This window comes from Pholis gunnellus, assembly GCF_910591455.1.
Source record: "Pholis gunnellus genome assembly, chromosome: 16".
Lineage (NCBI taxonomy): Eukaryota > Metazoa > Chordata > Actinopteri > Perciformes > Pholidae > Pholis > Pholis gunnellus.
Genome location: NC_136543.1, coordinates 4,851,409 through 4,866,203, shown reverse-complemented (window position 1 = coordinate 4,866,203; position 14,795 = coordinate 4,851,409). Strand labels below are relative to the sequence as shown.

Genomic DNA, 14,795 nt, shown 5'->3' with positions numbered 1-14,795 from the left:
TCTCTCCCCCCTGCATCTCTATTCCCCTCTCTGTCTGACTCCTCCTTTCACCAAGGCCTCTTTCTTTCCCTCTGTGAAGTCACTGCCCTGGTTTTCTCTCATCTCTGATGTCTGACATCCTGTTTCTTGCTCTTTGTTTTCTTGTCTTCTTCTTGATGCTGATCATCATTTTCGTTTTGATGCTTCAATTAACCACCCCACTGTCACTGTACCTGCTCATTTTGTTTTAAATTGCTCTTGTCTGGTTCATATTTTGTCTTTTATTGTACTGGGTACTTGTTATTTTGTTTATTTGTATTATTTGTATTTGTCTATCTTTACTTATGTCTGTCTTTGGGCTGCAGCACCTGACTCTCTCTGAGGATCAATAAAGGCTCGTCTTAGCTTATATTTAATGTGTATATAAAGCAACAATGTCCATATGCTTGTCAAGTGTTTCTGTCAATTCTAAACAAATAGTGCAAAGAAACAAATATAGAATTGATATATATACTGTATATATGAAGTAGCTCATGTACAAGTACATATACATGTCTGAACTGGATGATACGTATGTATCAAAAATGTCAAAATCACTCTGAATTATTCTAAACTGTAAATAAACAATCTATAATTTGTGGCTGTTTCAGTGTTACAGGGATAACGACACTATATGACTTCATAAACTGTCCAATTTAAGGCAAACAAAACAAGTTAAAGCTCCATTACAGCAGCTACTGCATATTCATAAAGGCATTAAAAATAGAAGCCATAATTACACCAAAGATAAACAAACATAAATCAGCTGAGGAATCAGGAGCTCCTTCTTTCATTTCAGTGCATTCATGCTGATCTGTTCAAAAAAAAAAGAAAGAAAGAAATGAAATAAGATCCGTGGGTGTGTGACAGAAAGGCAAGACGGATCCACTCTGTGTTTTGGATGTGGATGAAAGTGCCAGTGATGAGAGCAGAAAAAAAAAGAAAATGCAGCTGCCGGGCCTCATTTGTAAGCCCTGGATTAAAAAAACAACAACAAAAAACAAAGCAGGAAACAATTTGTTTTATCGACTGCACCCGTCATCTTCTCCTGCTGCTGAATGTGGGACATGACGGTACAAATCACAATTACATAATGCAACTAGGTCAAACAACAGCAAACAATACCAAAAGAAGATTTATGAGCCAACATGATGAGCTAAAAACCAGAGGTTGTGGCCAAAGAATTCAGATCCTTTACAGAAGTAAAGTGGTTATTATATGTTATACAGGATCATTAGATCATTATTATTATTATCTCCGCCGGGAGATAAGAGATTGCTCATGTGTGCGTGAGTGAGTGAGTGTGGCTCTCTGTGTCTATGCATCTGTGCAGTCATTTTGGGACACGTATGAGCAGCTTTAAATATCAGTTGACTCAGTTTATTAACAAACGCTTAGAAGTAGTTTCATTCATCCACTTTTAATCTCAGATATACAAAATAAAATGTCAAAATGGGGATTATGAAGACACCAACAGCCATCAGTGCTCCTGTTTCCTGCTTCAGGTCTGTTGCTGTAAAGTGGTGGTGTGCATGTGCATTTGTGTGTGTGTATATGTGTGTGTGTGTGTGTGTGTGTGTGGGGGGGGGGGGGGGGGGGGGGGAATACAACAGCTCTTTTGATAGGCGTCAGTGTATCCGGGTCAGCTGTGCAGGAGATGCTGGGAGTCCTGCAGCTGTTGGTAGGAAGACCAGCAGAGAGTGTGTGTGTGTTTGTGTGTGTTTGTGTGTGTGTGTGTGTGTGATGAATGAGGAGATCGCCCCTATACAGCTGGGCCGGCCAATCAGCCAGCTCACGCTGACGTAAAAAACATCTAAACAGAGGAGAGAAACAAAGATGGTTTATGCCAGAAGAAGAGTGCCTCGACTTGTTATGTCTGCATCTTCTCTGCTCAGGCTGGAACGAGTCATTCAGTGTTCTAGTCGGGTTCAAACGAGAGAGTTTAAACATGTCACTCGAGTTATCCATATAATCCATCAGTCTTTTGCTTCTTTTCTTCTTTGTTTTTTCTTCATTGATGAATTTTGATTTTAGATTTTTTTTTTTGGTGAGATTACTTTATATGGCCTTTGAGCACGTTTAATCCTTTCTACTCACGAAACGCATTACGTTAGTCGTGCAAATAAAAAAACTAAACTTAAAGAGAGTCTCTTAACTCCCTGAATTCATTTTTTTTAGCTCATACGTTCATCGGTTGAAGAATAATGTGGACACAGTGTCACACACGGTCAAACTATTATTATTGTTGGTAAATATCGTTGTAATCTTTCAGAGTTGTACTGCATAGAGAGATGGAGACAGGCATGATGAGCACATCTTCCTCCTCTTCTGTCTCAGGGGTTTTTCTGTCCTTCACATTTCTGTGGGAGGCGTATGACACAGAGACTCTGTGACAGGTGTCAATGTCTGAGTTCTTTGCTCAGCTTTCTTTCAGACGCTGCTTGTTGATCTTTCACAAACAAGGGAAACCGTTTCTGGTGTGTTTGCACAAGTTTACAATCTGTCTGCCTTTAGATGGATGACACCACGGTCTCTGCGGCTGGATTTACTGGAGTTAAGTTTATTTTTTGGACCTTCTTGGAAGAAGAACCAGATCAAGAGTCAAAGGTATTGATTGGACCTCTTGCAGCCAGAAGACTGGAATTGTATTATTCTGAATTTACTAACAATTGGCGCTGTTGAGCAAGTAATGTGCTCTGTTCCTGTTTCATTCCTTGAATAATACATACTTTGTCATGTATTTACACATTTCTTTCTGTATGTTTATGTCTTCTATTTGCCATTCTCTGCACACCACCACCCTTCTTATCTCATCCGTCTGTTCTCCTGTGTTTATTCTCTGGTTTCCCACAATTTATCGTCTTAGGGGAATTCTTGAGACGCAATCAAACAGTTTGTCCTCTTTTCCTCCAACAGTCCAAGTGAAGACCACGGAGTCTTTGTAATGATCAGTTATAAGGTTGGCTCTTTCTACTTGACAATAATTCAGTTATAAATGTTTGTATGAGGTAAATGTGTCGCAAAGTTGCTAATACTTGGTTTTTTTGTATGTCATATATGGATTTTTCATCTGGCAACCCAAAAGTTCTTCTTATAAATAGATGATCTATGAATGATGGATGAAGCATTAGTAGATCATTCATTGAGCGTTAAATAAGCCATTAGTTTAACTTATGAACTTATGAACCACAGCACAGAGACAACTTTGGTTTAACAACACTTACGCTCAATGACAGATGGAGCACATGGCTGGCAGGACACATGTATTTATGATAATATACTGTCCACATCAGTACACTGAATACCAGAATAAGTCCCACAGACAGATCTGAAGCTGTAATGAACAGATGACGGGATGGTTTCATTCATCTTCTATCGCCGCTCCAGCACAGGATGGACTTATGAAGACTGCTGTGTGATAAGACCCACGTGACGGAGGCTCACTCACTCCGACCTGCAGTGAAACCCTCCCAGGTGTGGGCCGCTCACCATCACTTCCTCATCATTACATATTTCCCTTTTCAATTGGATTTGATTCATCAAGTTTTATCAGTCCCCAAGTGGTGTTACAGACACAAAAGCTTGCTGCTTACTTGGCCATACAACAGCACAGGGGCGGCACGGCAACAGCGAGTATAATAAAGATATCAGGGAGGCGTATGGGCCGCCCACGAGTCTTACAGGACATTTAATGTGACATTTGCGTGTTAGTGTTCTTATAAATCAACCTGAAGCTTGGTTCTACCTCCCCGTGTGCTTCTGAGACAATATTGCACAGCATCTCTCAAGCCGTCATCGCCGTCATCGTGCCACATGCATTCTGCACCATGTGCAGTTTATGTTGCTGAGAGCGTTCATCAGACAAGTTTGTGCAGAGCACGGCGTAAAGATACATTTTTGCTCTCCAAACAACAGATACTGTGCTGCTGCTGCCACAGCACTTAACGTGGCTTCTCGCCGGTTTCAACTGATGACATCACGAAACCCCAATCCTGACTTCTCTCCACTGGCTCCCTGTTCGTTTTATAATAGGTTTTAAGATTGTACTGATCACTTTAAAGCACATATGGGTCTGGCCAAAATATGTAGAAGAAATGTTGACCCTTATGAGCCAGCTGGGAGCCTTAGATCCTCAGGCGGGGCCCTCCTGGCTGGTCCAAAGTCGAGGCTGAAAACTAAAGGTGACCGTGCTTTCTCCATCAGGGCCCCTCGGCTCTGGAACCACCTGCCTGAGGAGATGAAGCTCTTCTATTTTATTTTATTTATTTATTAATTTTTTATGTTTTATCCGGGTCTAACCTTAGTTGTCTTGCCTTATAGGCCTCACTGTTGAGCTTTCTGTTATTGTTATTATTGCCTCGCTTTTGCGTTTCACTTTGTAAACTCTGTTTTTAAAGGTGCTATATGAATAAAGTTATTCTGATTATTATTATTACTATTATTTTACCAGCTCTGAGATAACATAAGGTGAACGTTATCGTCCCAGTGGGAAGTTTGTCTTGATAGTCACCGTGTCTGCAGTATAAAAATCACTGCAAAACGACAACAAATGCGTTCATCCATCAACTAAACGAGCCCATGTTCATCAGGAAAAAGTGCACACATAGTACAATATATAACAGTCATTTGTGACAAGAAGACAGATAGGGCATTCACATATTTCAGCCTAGGTGTTGTTGTACCGTTCTGTTCACTCTTGGCAACACTTAATGATGGATGAGTTGACGTTGAGCTGATTCAGTGTGTTCAGTGATATGTGGGGCTGCAAGGCCTTAAATGCGGGACAGAAATGAACAAACTACAGTCTTAGTTCAGTACACTGTTGGTTGCATCGTCACTCTGTGGTGTCTGTATGCAAATTGGTGCGGGTCAAACTGTGGGCCTTCCTCAGCCCGCTCACCATAATTCTTTCCATACATTTCATCACCACAAGGGTCAAAGCAACCGCTCTGAAATCATTACATTCTGTAGAGCAGGGTTTTCTTGTGAGGTGGGGGGGGGGGGGGGGGGGGGGAGCAGGAGTGATGTCTGCATTTGAGAGAGTGAGAGTGTGCAGACCTCTGGAAGGGGCAGGTGTTCATTCTTCTTCATATCCTTGATACAAATGTTGTTAACGGGGACATGTCTGTACCTCTTTGGAGTCGATTAAGAGCCTTTCGACCCCCAACAGTGGAAGTGTTTTCTCAAACGCTGCTTTATACAAGCCATTCGGTTAGCAGTGTGCTACTGGTGCCGTCCACTGTTTTGTTAAAAGAAATGTTATTTGTTTTCTCTTATTTTCATTTTCAGCTGTTCAGCTGTTTTTTGCTCATATCGCATCATATCTTCATCGGCAGGTGAAAAGACGTTTCACATTGGAGTTCTTGAGGTGCTGAGAAATGAAAATATCAGTTCAATGACAACCGGGCTGTTGAAGATGATGTGAAGTGATCGAAAGCTCTGGAGGAGCTGGATTACCTTTGTGAGTTGTGAGATGTTTTTTCTCAACATCTCTTATGTTCTTTAAAGTCTCATTTTTATTTATCTATCAACAACTTGATTTTAATTCAATAATTAGTTATGAATTGTATTTCCATTGCTTACTATTATTACTACTATTTACTTGTTAAATTGTATTCAGTTTATTAGATTTAATTTAATTTAATTTAATAAGCTGAATTAAATGTATCAAAATATGTGTGCATGTGCGTGCGTGCGTGTGCGCGCGTGCGTGCGTGCGTGCGTGTGTGTGTGTGTGTGTGTGTGTGTGTGTGTGTGTGTGTGTGTGTGTGTGTGTGTCAGGAGGCAGCTGAGCCCCCGTTAGGAGGAGTCAGTGTCGCGGGGAGGCGGTGTGTGAGGAGCCGCTCTGTGCGCTCACTGGCTGCTCAGCCTCTAACGTGAGGAGAGCCCGTTCAGAGGTCGGACCGCCGGGACCGATCACCGGTCAGTGGGCGACTGGAGAGCTCAGCGTGCGGATACAGAGCTGAACCTAAAACCTAGACCTGGAAACAGCAGCGGGAGAGAAGTCGGAAGGAGCAGACTGAACGCTCGGATCTGAGACGATGGAATGCATTGAAAGAACTCCGACGCAGTGAAAGTTTGCACCTCGGACATGGAGACACAAACGAAAAAGCAACTAATCACAGTAATCGCCATCATTCTCGCCTGAGGGTTCGAGGTGCAGCGGAGGATGACACCTGCACCCCGCCTGGCGAGGACCGACGCGTTGTTCCTCACTTCCACATCTCTTTGAAGAAGAGTAGGTCCAAATCTTCTGCAAGAGAGGACTGTTTTTTTTTTTTTTGCCTCTGATTCTGCAAAACAGATCGCCATCCTGCTCGCAGCCACCTCTGGGTATATCGGCTGTGGTGCGTTTCTTTTGCGCTCCTTTATATCTTTGCACCACAGTGGACTGCATGCGGCAAAAAGAAAAAAAGAACCATCTCGTACCCGGGCATCTCGTACGCACAGGTGAGAATCAGAGCAGCTCCGAGGACGACAGTGATGGAGATTAAGTGTTAATATTAATGTTTATTGAGTTTTTTTTGTTTTTTTTAAATAGGGAATAATGTGCGTAAATCGCCTAAAATGTGTTGTTTACGCACTATTCACCAGCTTGGCTTCTGCATTTAGTCATTAGGCGAAATAAGATAAGAGTCCTAATAGTTTGAAATCCAGGACTCTTTACAGGTTTCAGAGAATAAGAGCTCGTAAAAACCTCTTAAAACCCGGCTTTACCTGTTTATTTCCCCTTAAATTGTCTTACACCACACTGTCTGACAGTATCACACATGTATGTATTCTGTCTCAAACACCAGACTGCATTCAAGTAAAAAATGCTTTTATACAATTTTATTTCTGCACATTTGCCCAAATATTCACTCTGATGTGTTTGGTATGTTTGGAAACTTTGTGATCTCCTCTAGAATTTAAAATGTAAAAAGTGGTTTAATAATAACGTTTGGCTGCACAGCTTGAGCCTGTAATGGCCTTTGGGCAGCAGTGAAGAGGTTAATGTGTGGCTGTATGGAATTAAAGTGAGATTAGATGTTATTATTTCACCGTGCATTTAAATGATCTCCCCCTGTGTGTTTTAACGTTGCAGGCCTCGTTGACATGTCTGCACTCATCTCTTCTTCGTGCCGTTTCCCCGTCGAGAGTTCACATCTGCTGGATATTAAGAAATAAAAAGAGAGCTTTGCTTCAACGGCGTCCCCTCTCCACACAGCAGCAGTAAGGCAGCATAATCTGCGGAGCTCCGTCTCACCATGGGCACTGTCCTATCGCTGTCCCCCGCCTCTCGGAAGTCGGGCTACTATGACAACCGGCCGGGCTCTCTCAGCCACTACCCGAGCATCAGCAGCCGCTCCCTCAACAGCCAGAAGGACCGCGGGCTGAAGAGGGGCCAGTCCATCTTCCTCCCGGGGCTCACATGGAAGCGGCTGGTGGCCTCCACGAAGAAGAAGGGCAACTCCAAGAAAGGCGGTCCTGTGGGCCTCGGGGACCCTCTCAACAACAACAACAACATCAACATCTACCAGAAGGACCCGCTGTTGCACCTCAACCACGAGAATGTGAAGAAGTCGCTGTCGTGCGCCAACCTGTCCAGCTACGAGGGCCCAGCGGGACTGGGACTGGGACTGGGCATGGGGCTGGGCTATGGCCTGGGCATGGGCATGGGCCAGGGCCACGGATGCGGCTACGGCAAGCCCCAACAGCTCTCCTCTGTGAAAAAGGTCCCCCAGGGGACGTTGACCTCGTCGTCCCCGAAGCGCGTAATCGTCCAGGCCTCCACCAGCGAGCTCCTGCGCTGCCTGGGGGAGTTCCTGTGCTGCCGCTGCTACCGCCTGAAGCACCTGTCCCCCGCCGACCCGGTGCTGTGGCTGCGGGCCGTGGACCGCTCGCTGCTGCTGCAGGGCTGGCAGGACCAGGCCTTCGTCACGCCGGCCAACGTGGTCTTCGTCTACATGCTGTGCCGCGATGTCGTGGACGGCGACCTGGTGGCGTCGGAGCACGAGCTGCAGGCCATCCTGCTCACCTGCCTCTACCTGTCCTACTCCTACATGGGCAACGAGATCTCGTACCCGCTCAAGCCCTTCCTGGTCGAGGCGGGCAAGGAGGCCTTCTGGGACCGCTGCCTCGCCATCATCGACGCCACCAGCGCCAAGATGCTGCGCATCAACGCGGACCCGCACTTTTTCACGCAAATATTTGCCGAACTGAAGAGCGAGGGCGGCTGCGGCCCTCAGGACTACAGTCGGGTGCTGGATCGGTGAGAGGAAGTTTGGCTGACCGCATGCCTTTTCGTACCCTCATGCACACGAATACTTGCGCACACATTTGTCTCATACAGATTCCTGTCCCTGTTGTCCTCCTTCTGCTGCCCTGCAGGAGCAATGAAGGCATATTTTGATGGAGTTATGTAGACATATTGAATCATTCCATCTGTGTTCATTGCCATAGTCCCGTCCATCCAGATAGAAATAAGGAGTCTACCGCCCCCCCCCCCCCCCAAGATAATTGACAAACAGAAGCTCACAGCTGTGCTTAAAAAATAATATCCACCTGAGTTTACTTGAATTGAGGAACCATTTGGTCCACCTGTCCCTTCTGTGTCTGGTCCCAGTCGTCCCAGCTGCCAGGCCTCCCAGCATCTTCACCAACCTCTCGGAATTGCGATCGATCCGTGTGCACGGGACAAGAGGGTCTTTTTTTATTATAAAATGTCCGAGCAGATTTACAGGAGAATAAAGCAGACAATATAAAAGTTACATTTTCCAGGACGACGCGAGGAGACATGTTGACATCCGCTGCTGGCTAAGCCCCCCCCCCCCCCCCCCCAACCCGATGTGCCAGCAGTGAAAAGTGACTCAGACTGACGGGGACAGCTGAGAGGTCCATGTTAGGTCCTGCTGGTCCTGCTGTGCACGGTGTAATCAGTAAAGCAAAGCGAACAGGCAGTGCTTTTTGGAGCCATTCTCAGGGTCGTCTGGCCTGAGGGGACAGTTGCTGTTTTTTTCTTTACTCACTCAAATCTGCCTCTGTGTTTCTCCATTTGATCTCAGGAGTGCTTTCTGGTGGAAGCAGAATTTCTGATTGACGTGGTTTGTGAACGCGTGTGTGTGTAGGCATTGTGCAGTGGACGGCAGCCAGGGTCATCAGCTGTTTACTCCATCCTTTGTTCCCCGCGTCTTGTTGACAGGGCACCCACAGGCTGTGGTATTAATGAGATTAGCAGATTACCGCAGCCCCTCCCCTCTCTCAACCTCTGCCCTCCCTACTTGTCCACTCGGCAGCCCTGCCGAGCTAATCCAGGTCAGGCTGGACCGTGCTGGACCGTTAAAACACACACACACACTCACACATTTAAATACCTTGTCGCGTGCGCTTTATTCTCCTTGGTGCATGAATGAAACGCAGAGCGACACACGTGTTGCAGCTCAGGGGTCCAAGTTGTTCTGGTTGAATGGGGTTTCTGTCGTTGTCGCTTCTGAGTCTCTCCCACTTTCATGCGAGGCAGCTGCGCTTCCTCATCTGCCATCAAGAGGTATGTTTTCTCTCTCATCCCTCCCTCAACTCCCACCTCTTGCTCAATTATTCCCTTGAATGAACCATTGGCATTTGTGCTCGAATGCCTTTAATGATCCATTTCCCGTGTGCTTTCAATGTGCGTTGTCAGAGGTGGTCACAGATGAGCCCGTGGTTCATCTTTATGGATTTTCCTTTTTGGAGCAAATCAGATTAAATATATTTTCAGCTGGATTATATGTGCCCAGCCGTCCAAAAATCCAGAGGTCATGGAAGTTTACAGTTCATGTTTCGAGGTTGATAGCTCAGAGAGAGTAGATAGAAAAATGCGAGGGAAACACAAATTAGTAGCTAATTATGCACCAGAGTGGCTTAAAAACAGTTAAACTGCAAAGGATATGTGGTCTTCTTTCATTGTCATTTAAATTAAATACGAATAAATGTATAGATTGTATACAAAGAAAAAGAGCCATACCTGTGTTATAGGGCAGTGTGTGCCAACCATTTTGGCTTGTGACCCCTTAGAATGATACTATGACTACCTACTACCCCTCGTTGTTGGTTGCATACGTTTACTAGAAGTTACTAGTTTAACCAAAGAGGGATTGCTTCCAATGGACAAGTTAAAATGAACCAGTAAATTAAATAGATTTTTTTTAGTTTAAGCTTTTCTCCTCGTCTAATCATTGTGAAACCCCTCAGATTATCTCCTGTGACCCCTGTTGCGTGTCCCTATGGCCAGTTTGGGAACCCCTGATTTACAGAAGGAAGCTGTTGGTTGAGGAAGCGTCTTCATGCCCACAATAGCATGTGGTCAAGCCTTAATCTCATTGTGTTGGGGCATCTAGAGGTCCCCCCCCCCTCCACGTGGCCTTCCCTCTCTCACACATTGCTACAGTATATTCTCCCCCACAAGGTCATATGATAGACAAGCGTCCCCATAACTTCGACCGTTACACACATGTGCAAACAAACGCACTCTGCTCCACATCCCCTTCCTTGGGTAATCCAGTCCTAATCCTCCCACCCAATCAAACAGAGAGAGGAAGCAAGGGATGATAACATGAGGGAATAAGTAAACGTTTCTGGATCTGATGAGATTTAAGTGTCACACTTCCACGGCAGCCCTTCAAATCCTGCTCTGACATACCGGAGGCCTTCAGAGACCCCAAAGCTCAACCCTGCGGCCCCACTGCAGCTCCCCCCGGGGCTTATTGGAGTCAGGCCTGCCTCACTGCCTGCCTGAGGGATCTGGCATGGGCTCCAGTCAGTCAAGCAGAGAGGAGTGATGGTGGTGAGTCACGCTCAGAGAGTCTCCTTTCCTGGAGCTTTGACTGGCAGCCATTTTGGGTTTGTTGTTGTGGTCAGTGCAGCGCTCTCTCTCTCTCTCTCTCTCTCTCTCTCTCTCTCTCTCTCTCTCTCTCTCTCTCTCTCCCTCTCTCTCCCTGGCCTCGGCTTTGACAAGGACACTTGTGTCTTGACTCAACCCCCCCCCCCGTCCTCCGTCCCCTTCCCACCCCTCCAACCCCGTCTCCACACACACTCAGCTGTTGTTCCCGGCCTGTTTCATTAGATTTGACACCCCAAACCCGCCAGTCATTGTCATGACGAGGAAGGGCAGAATGGGACCGTTTGTTGGCCCTGGGTTGGTTGTGTTTGTGTGAGAATGTGGGTCAAAGTTAAGGGCATCTGCCTCCACCATGCGCCTCCTGTAGACCTGGACATTAATTGAATCATAAGATACAGTACAGCGTGTTCAAGTGACCAAAACATCTGCTGCAGGTTTTCTTTCAGTAGCATGTTGTGACCCTTCTAATGACAAACAACTCTTGTGGCTCGTTCTTCATGCTAACAATGGCACAGACACCGAGGAACCATGTTAATTTAGGCCTAATTGAGCTTTAACACCATTTGTCAAATGAGATGTAATCGGCTCTTTACCAAGAAGGCGACAGTATCTCTGTCCAATCACGAAGCTGTTCCTCCAATCGTTTCACACAGATAGCGGAGCGGCTCCCAAACCAATTAACTTGTATCCCAACGTCGGACCTCTAATTCTGTTCATCCAATCAAACCCCTCGGGGTGAATCCCAAGCTCTATGTACCTGACTGACAGACACATGATGCCTGTGACATCGCTGTGGATGATATATGCCTCTTGTTGGCGGACTGACTCCAGCTATTTGAACAACATTAAACAGGAGTTTTAGTGCAAACTTCTCTGTAGATGGGACATTCATTTAGGACTTCAGCTCTGCTTTGCAGAATATTTCAGATGGGCCTTGGACCGGCTCTGTATTAAGATTTTTGGGTTTGTGTGAACAATGTGATAAAAGATTTAATGGATAAGTCTGGTGTTACTCTATTTTTCTTATTGTCAACAAGCATTAGACATTATTTTAGTATTGTCAGACTTGAATGTATAATTGTGCTTTTTTAAAGAAAAAGGTCAAGTGCTTTCCTAAAAAGCTGAGCACTGCAGATTTTAGCAAACGTTACTCAAACAGGAGTAAAAAATGCATTTGTCGGGGACTATTTTCAGCTGCGGATGAATACACATTTTGTTCCCTGAGTATTTACAGCAGTACGCTGCATGCGGGATTGTTTGAAAAAACTAAAGTGGCCAAGGAACATGTCACCCAGCGCAACAGTGTAGCTCATTGATGTGTTTTGAATACTTTTTGGACAAAAGAAATGAGCTATATAGCACAGAGAATTAAGATATATCCGGCTTTGAACACACTGATCGTGTTAAGTTCTTCTGATTTGCTCTGCTGACAATAAGAAATATAAAATATCGCAAGACTTTTCCTTTCAGTCGCCACAGCTCTATGAGTTGTGTTAAGTTATTTCAGTATGCTGCCGCTGCTGCTGGAGGTTGGTGTGAAATTGATTTCAATGGCACACCGTCAACTGATGATGTAAATACGGGGGCGTGTAACAAAAAGAGCTGTGAAGAAAGAAACATCAACAAAAAGAAATAGTCTTTCTGTGTCGTAGCATGCATGCAAACCAGGTAGTTTAGAAATGTTTTCTTTCTTTCTTTCTTTTGTACGTCTGCTTTTGTTTGATTTTTACAATGTGATGTTTTAAATGAACGATTCTTTCTTCAGTAACTTAAAACTGGATCTCCTTTGAGTGCTCCTTTATAGGAAACATTTCAACAGTATTAAAGTCTCTCTTATGACAGCAGGTGTAACTATATCAACATTATGGTGGTCTGTTCATGTTTAGAAACAATAGAGACAGAAAACTAAATAAATGGTCGACTCTTTAATTTCTCCGGCCTGGTCCTGAAATAGCAAAGCATGCGAATCCATACGAGCTACGACATGAAGTTATAACTTAACATCCTTGTATTTTAGACTCAACTGTCTCACACCAGACTTCATTCGCTGATTTGCTAATTTACATGCGGCCATGGTGTGTCATCCACCGCAACGAGAACATCACCGACCAGAGTACAGTATAGAACCGATCAAGCTAGCGGCTATCAATAGCCTTCCTCATCAATGCACCAGCTGGTGACACAGAGGCAGCCATTGTTTCTGTAGCATTTTGCCGCAGGCAGCTCCAGCTCAGCCTGCGTCCTCGCTGATTGTAGCTTCGCCTCTCGATGTGAAAAGCGTTTCAAATTTCACAACTTTGCATTCATCACAACACCTCGTCCGTGTTTGCGTCAACACCGGACAGATGTTAAGACGGAGATAAATATATAACTGTCTGGTGTCCATCACCTCCTCCTCCTCCTCCCCCCGCCCACGTTTCCATAGTTACCTTTCTCAGCCATCATTGTGACTGTCACACCAAAATGAAGCGGCACATCACCTCGAGTGACTTTTGTAAAGCCACTGAAATGTGTGTGTGCGTGTGTGAGTAGCTGCAAGTGAAATACTGTGGATGGTGAAAACTTGAAGAAAAACAAATGTGACTGTTTCATTTATTTTGTTTTTGTTTGTTTTCCTTCGTCATCATGATGATGTTTACTATGTTGATTATTTAATAAAGTATTGAGTTGAAATTGAGTTGTTTCTCTCTTTTCCTGCATGCGCAGCTTTTACATCTGCGAGGCTCGCACGCTTAACTGAAAACTGCCTTTGTTCTCCACACAGTGCACATGAAATACTCTCCGCCTGCTATCCCGCTAACTTAAGACTGGCAGTAAATCCATGTGGGACATAAAATAGCTTAATGCACAGCCACACAATAGACCGGGCGCTGCAGATGGCCTTTTGGCTTCCTGTCAGAGGGGGGGGGGGGGGGGGAGGGGGGGTTGCGCTCCATCTGAGCATGTCTCTGCAGTCAATCACCACCCTCTCTGCCCCGACCACAGGTGGAAACACTGTGATGCTGCCTTCTGCTCAGCAACAGTCCCCTCTGAGAGGAAAGCAGGCTTTATGTGCACATTTAGTGCCGTCTGCCTCAGGCTGCCCGCCACTGTCACCGAGTGTTATCTTATTGATACACATAACCGGTTGTGTATCTCAACTGTGCTCTTGGTTTTTCTCACAGCCCTTTTCCTCACAACGGTTTGTTCACTGCCAGTGGTGGAATGCAACAAAATACATTTGCTCAAGTACTGTACTTGTAGTACTGTACAAATTCAAGGTACTTGTAGTGTTGCTCCTTCATACTACTACTACTTCACTACATTTTGGATCCCAATATTGTGCTTTTTATACATTCTATTGATTTGACAACATTAGTTGCTTTGCAGATTCAGAATATGAATACAAAATATGAATCAACTAATAAATCACAATGTAATATTATGTATTAAGCTACCCAGTTGTATATCAAGTAATTCAAATGACACCCACCTTAACCAGCTGCAACATTAAAGTGATGAACACATTGATGCATCACTAATTCTAATCCAGTAATGTTATACGTAGTCATTCTGAAAGGGGCCATTCCGCATAGTGAGTACTTTTACTTACTTAAGTATATTTTACTTTAAGTACCAATACTTATGTACTTTCAGCAACAACTATGTCTTTAAGCACAGATTGATGCATTTATTTACTTTTCATACCATCTAAATATTTTAAGTATTTTGCAGAACAAATGTTGTGCTGCTCTGAATGAAATGGTGTTTGGGAAAATGTGCTAAAGCAAATGAAAAAAGCTGTAGGCAACTATCTGGGTTCACACAAACAGCTGCACATAGTCTAATATACATGTCACAAGCCTATAAAATACCGCAAACGCCCCAAAATGAAATCACACGGGGGTTTTCAGTTTCAACAGACACATTTGGCTTTTATCAT

At 44.7% G+C, this 14,795-nt stretch overlaps 1 protein-coding gene across 1 annotated transcript; it reads left to right on the top strand.

The window, feature by feature from the left end:
* Positions 1-7,265: 7,265 nt before the first annotated feature.
* On the top strand, positions 7,266-8,273 carry LOC306708641 (cyclin-dependent kinase 5 activator 1; the record flags this gene model as incomplete). Its single annotated transcript, XM_079176515.1, has 1 exon — positions 7,266-8,273. One exon carries the CDS (start codon positions 7,266-7,268, stop codon positions 8,271-8,273), a length of 1,008 nt encoding a protein of 335 aa, XP_079032641.1.
* Between the last annotated feature and the right edge of the window lie 6,522 nt (positions 8,274-14,795).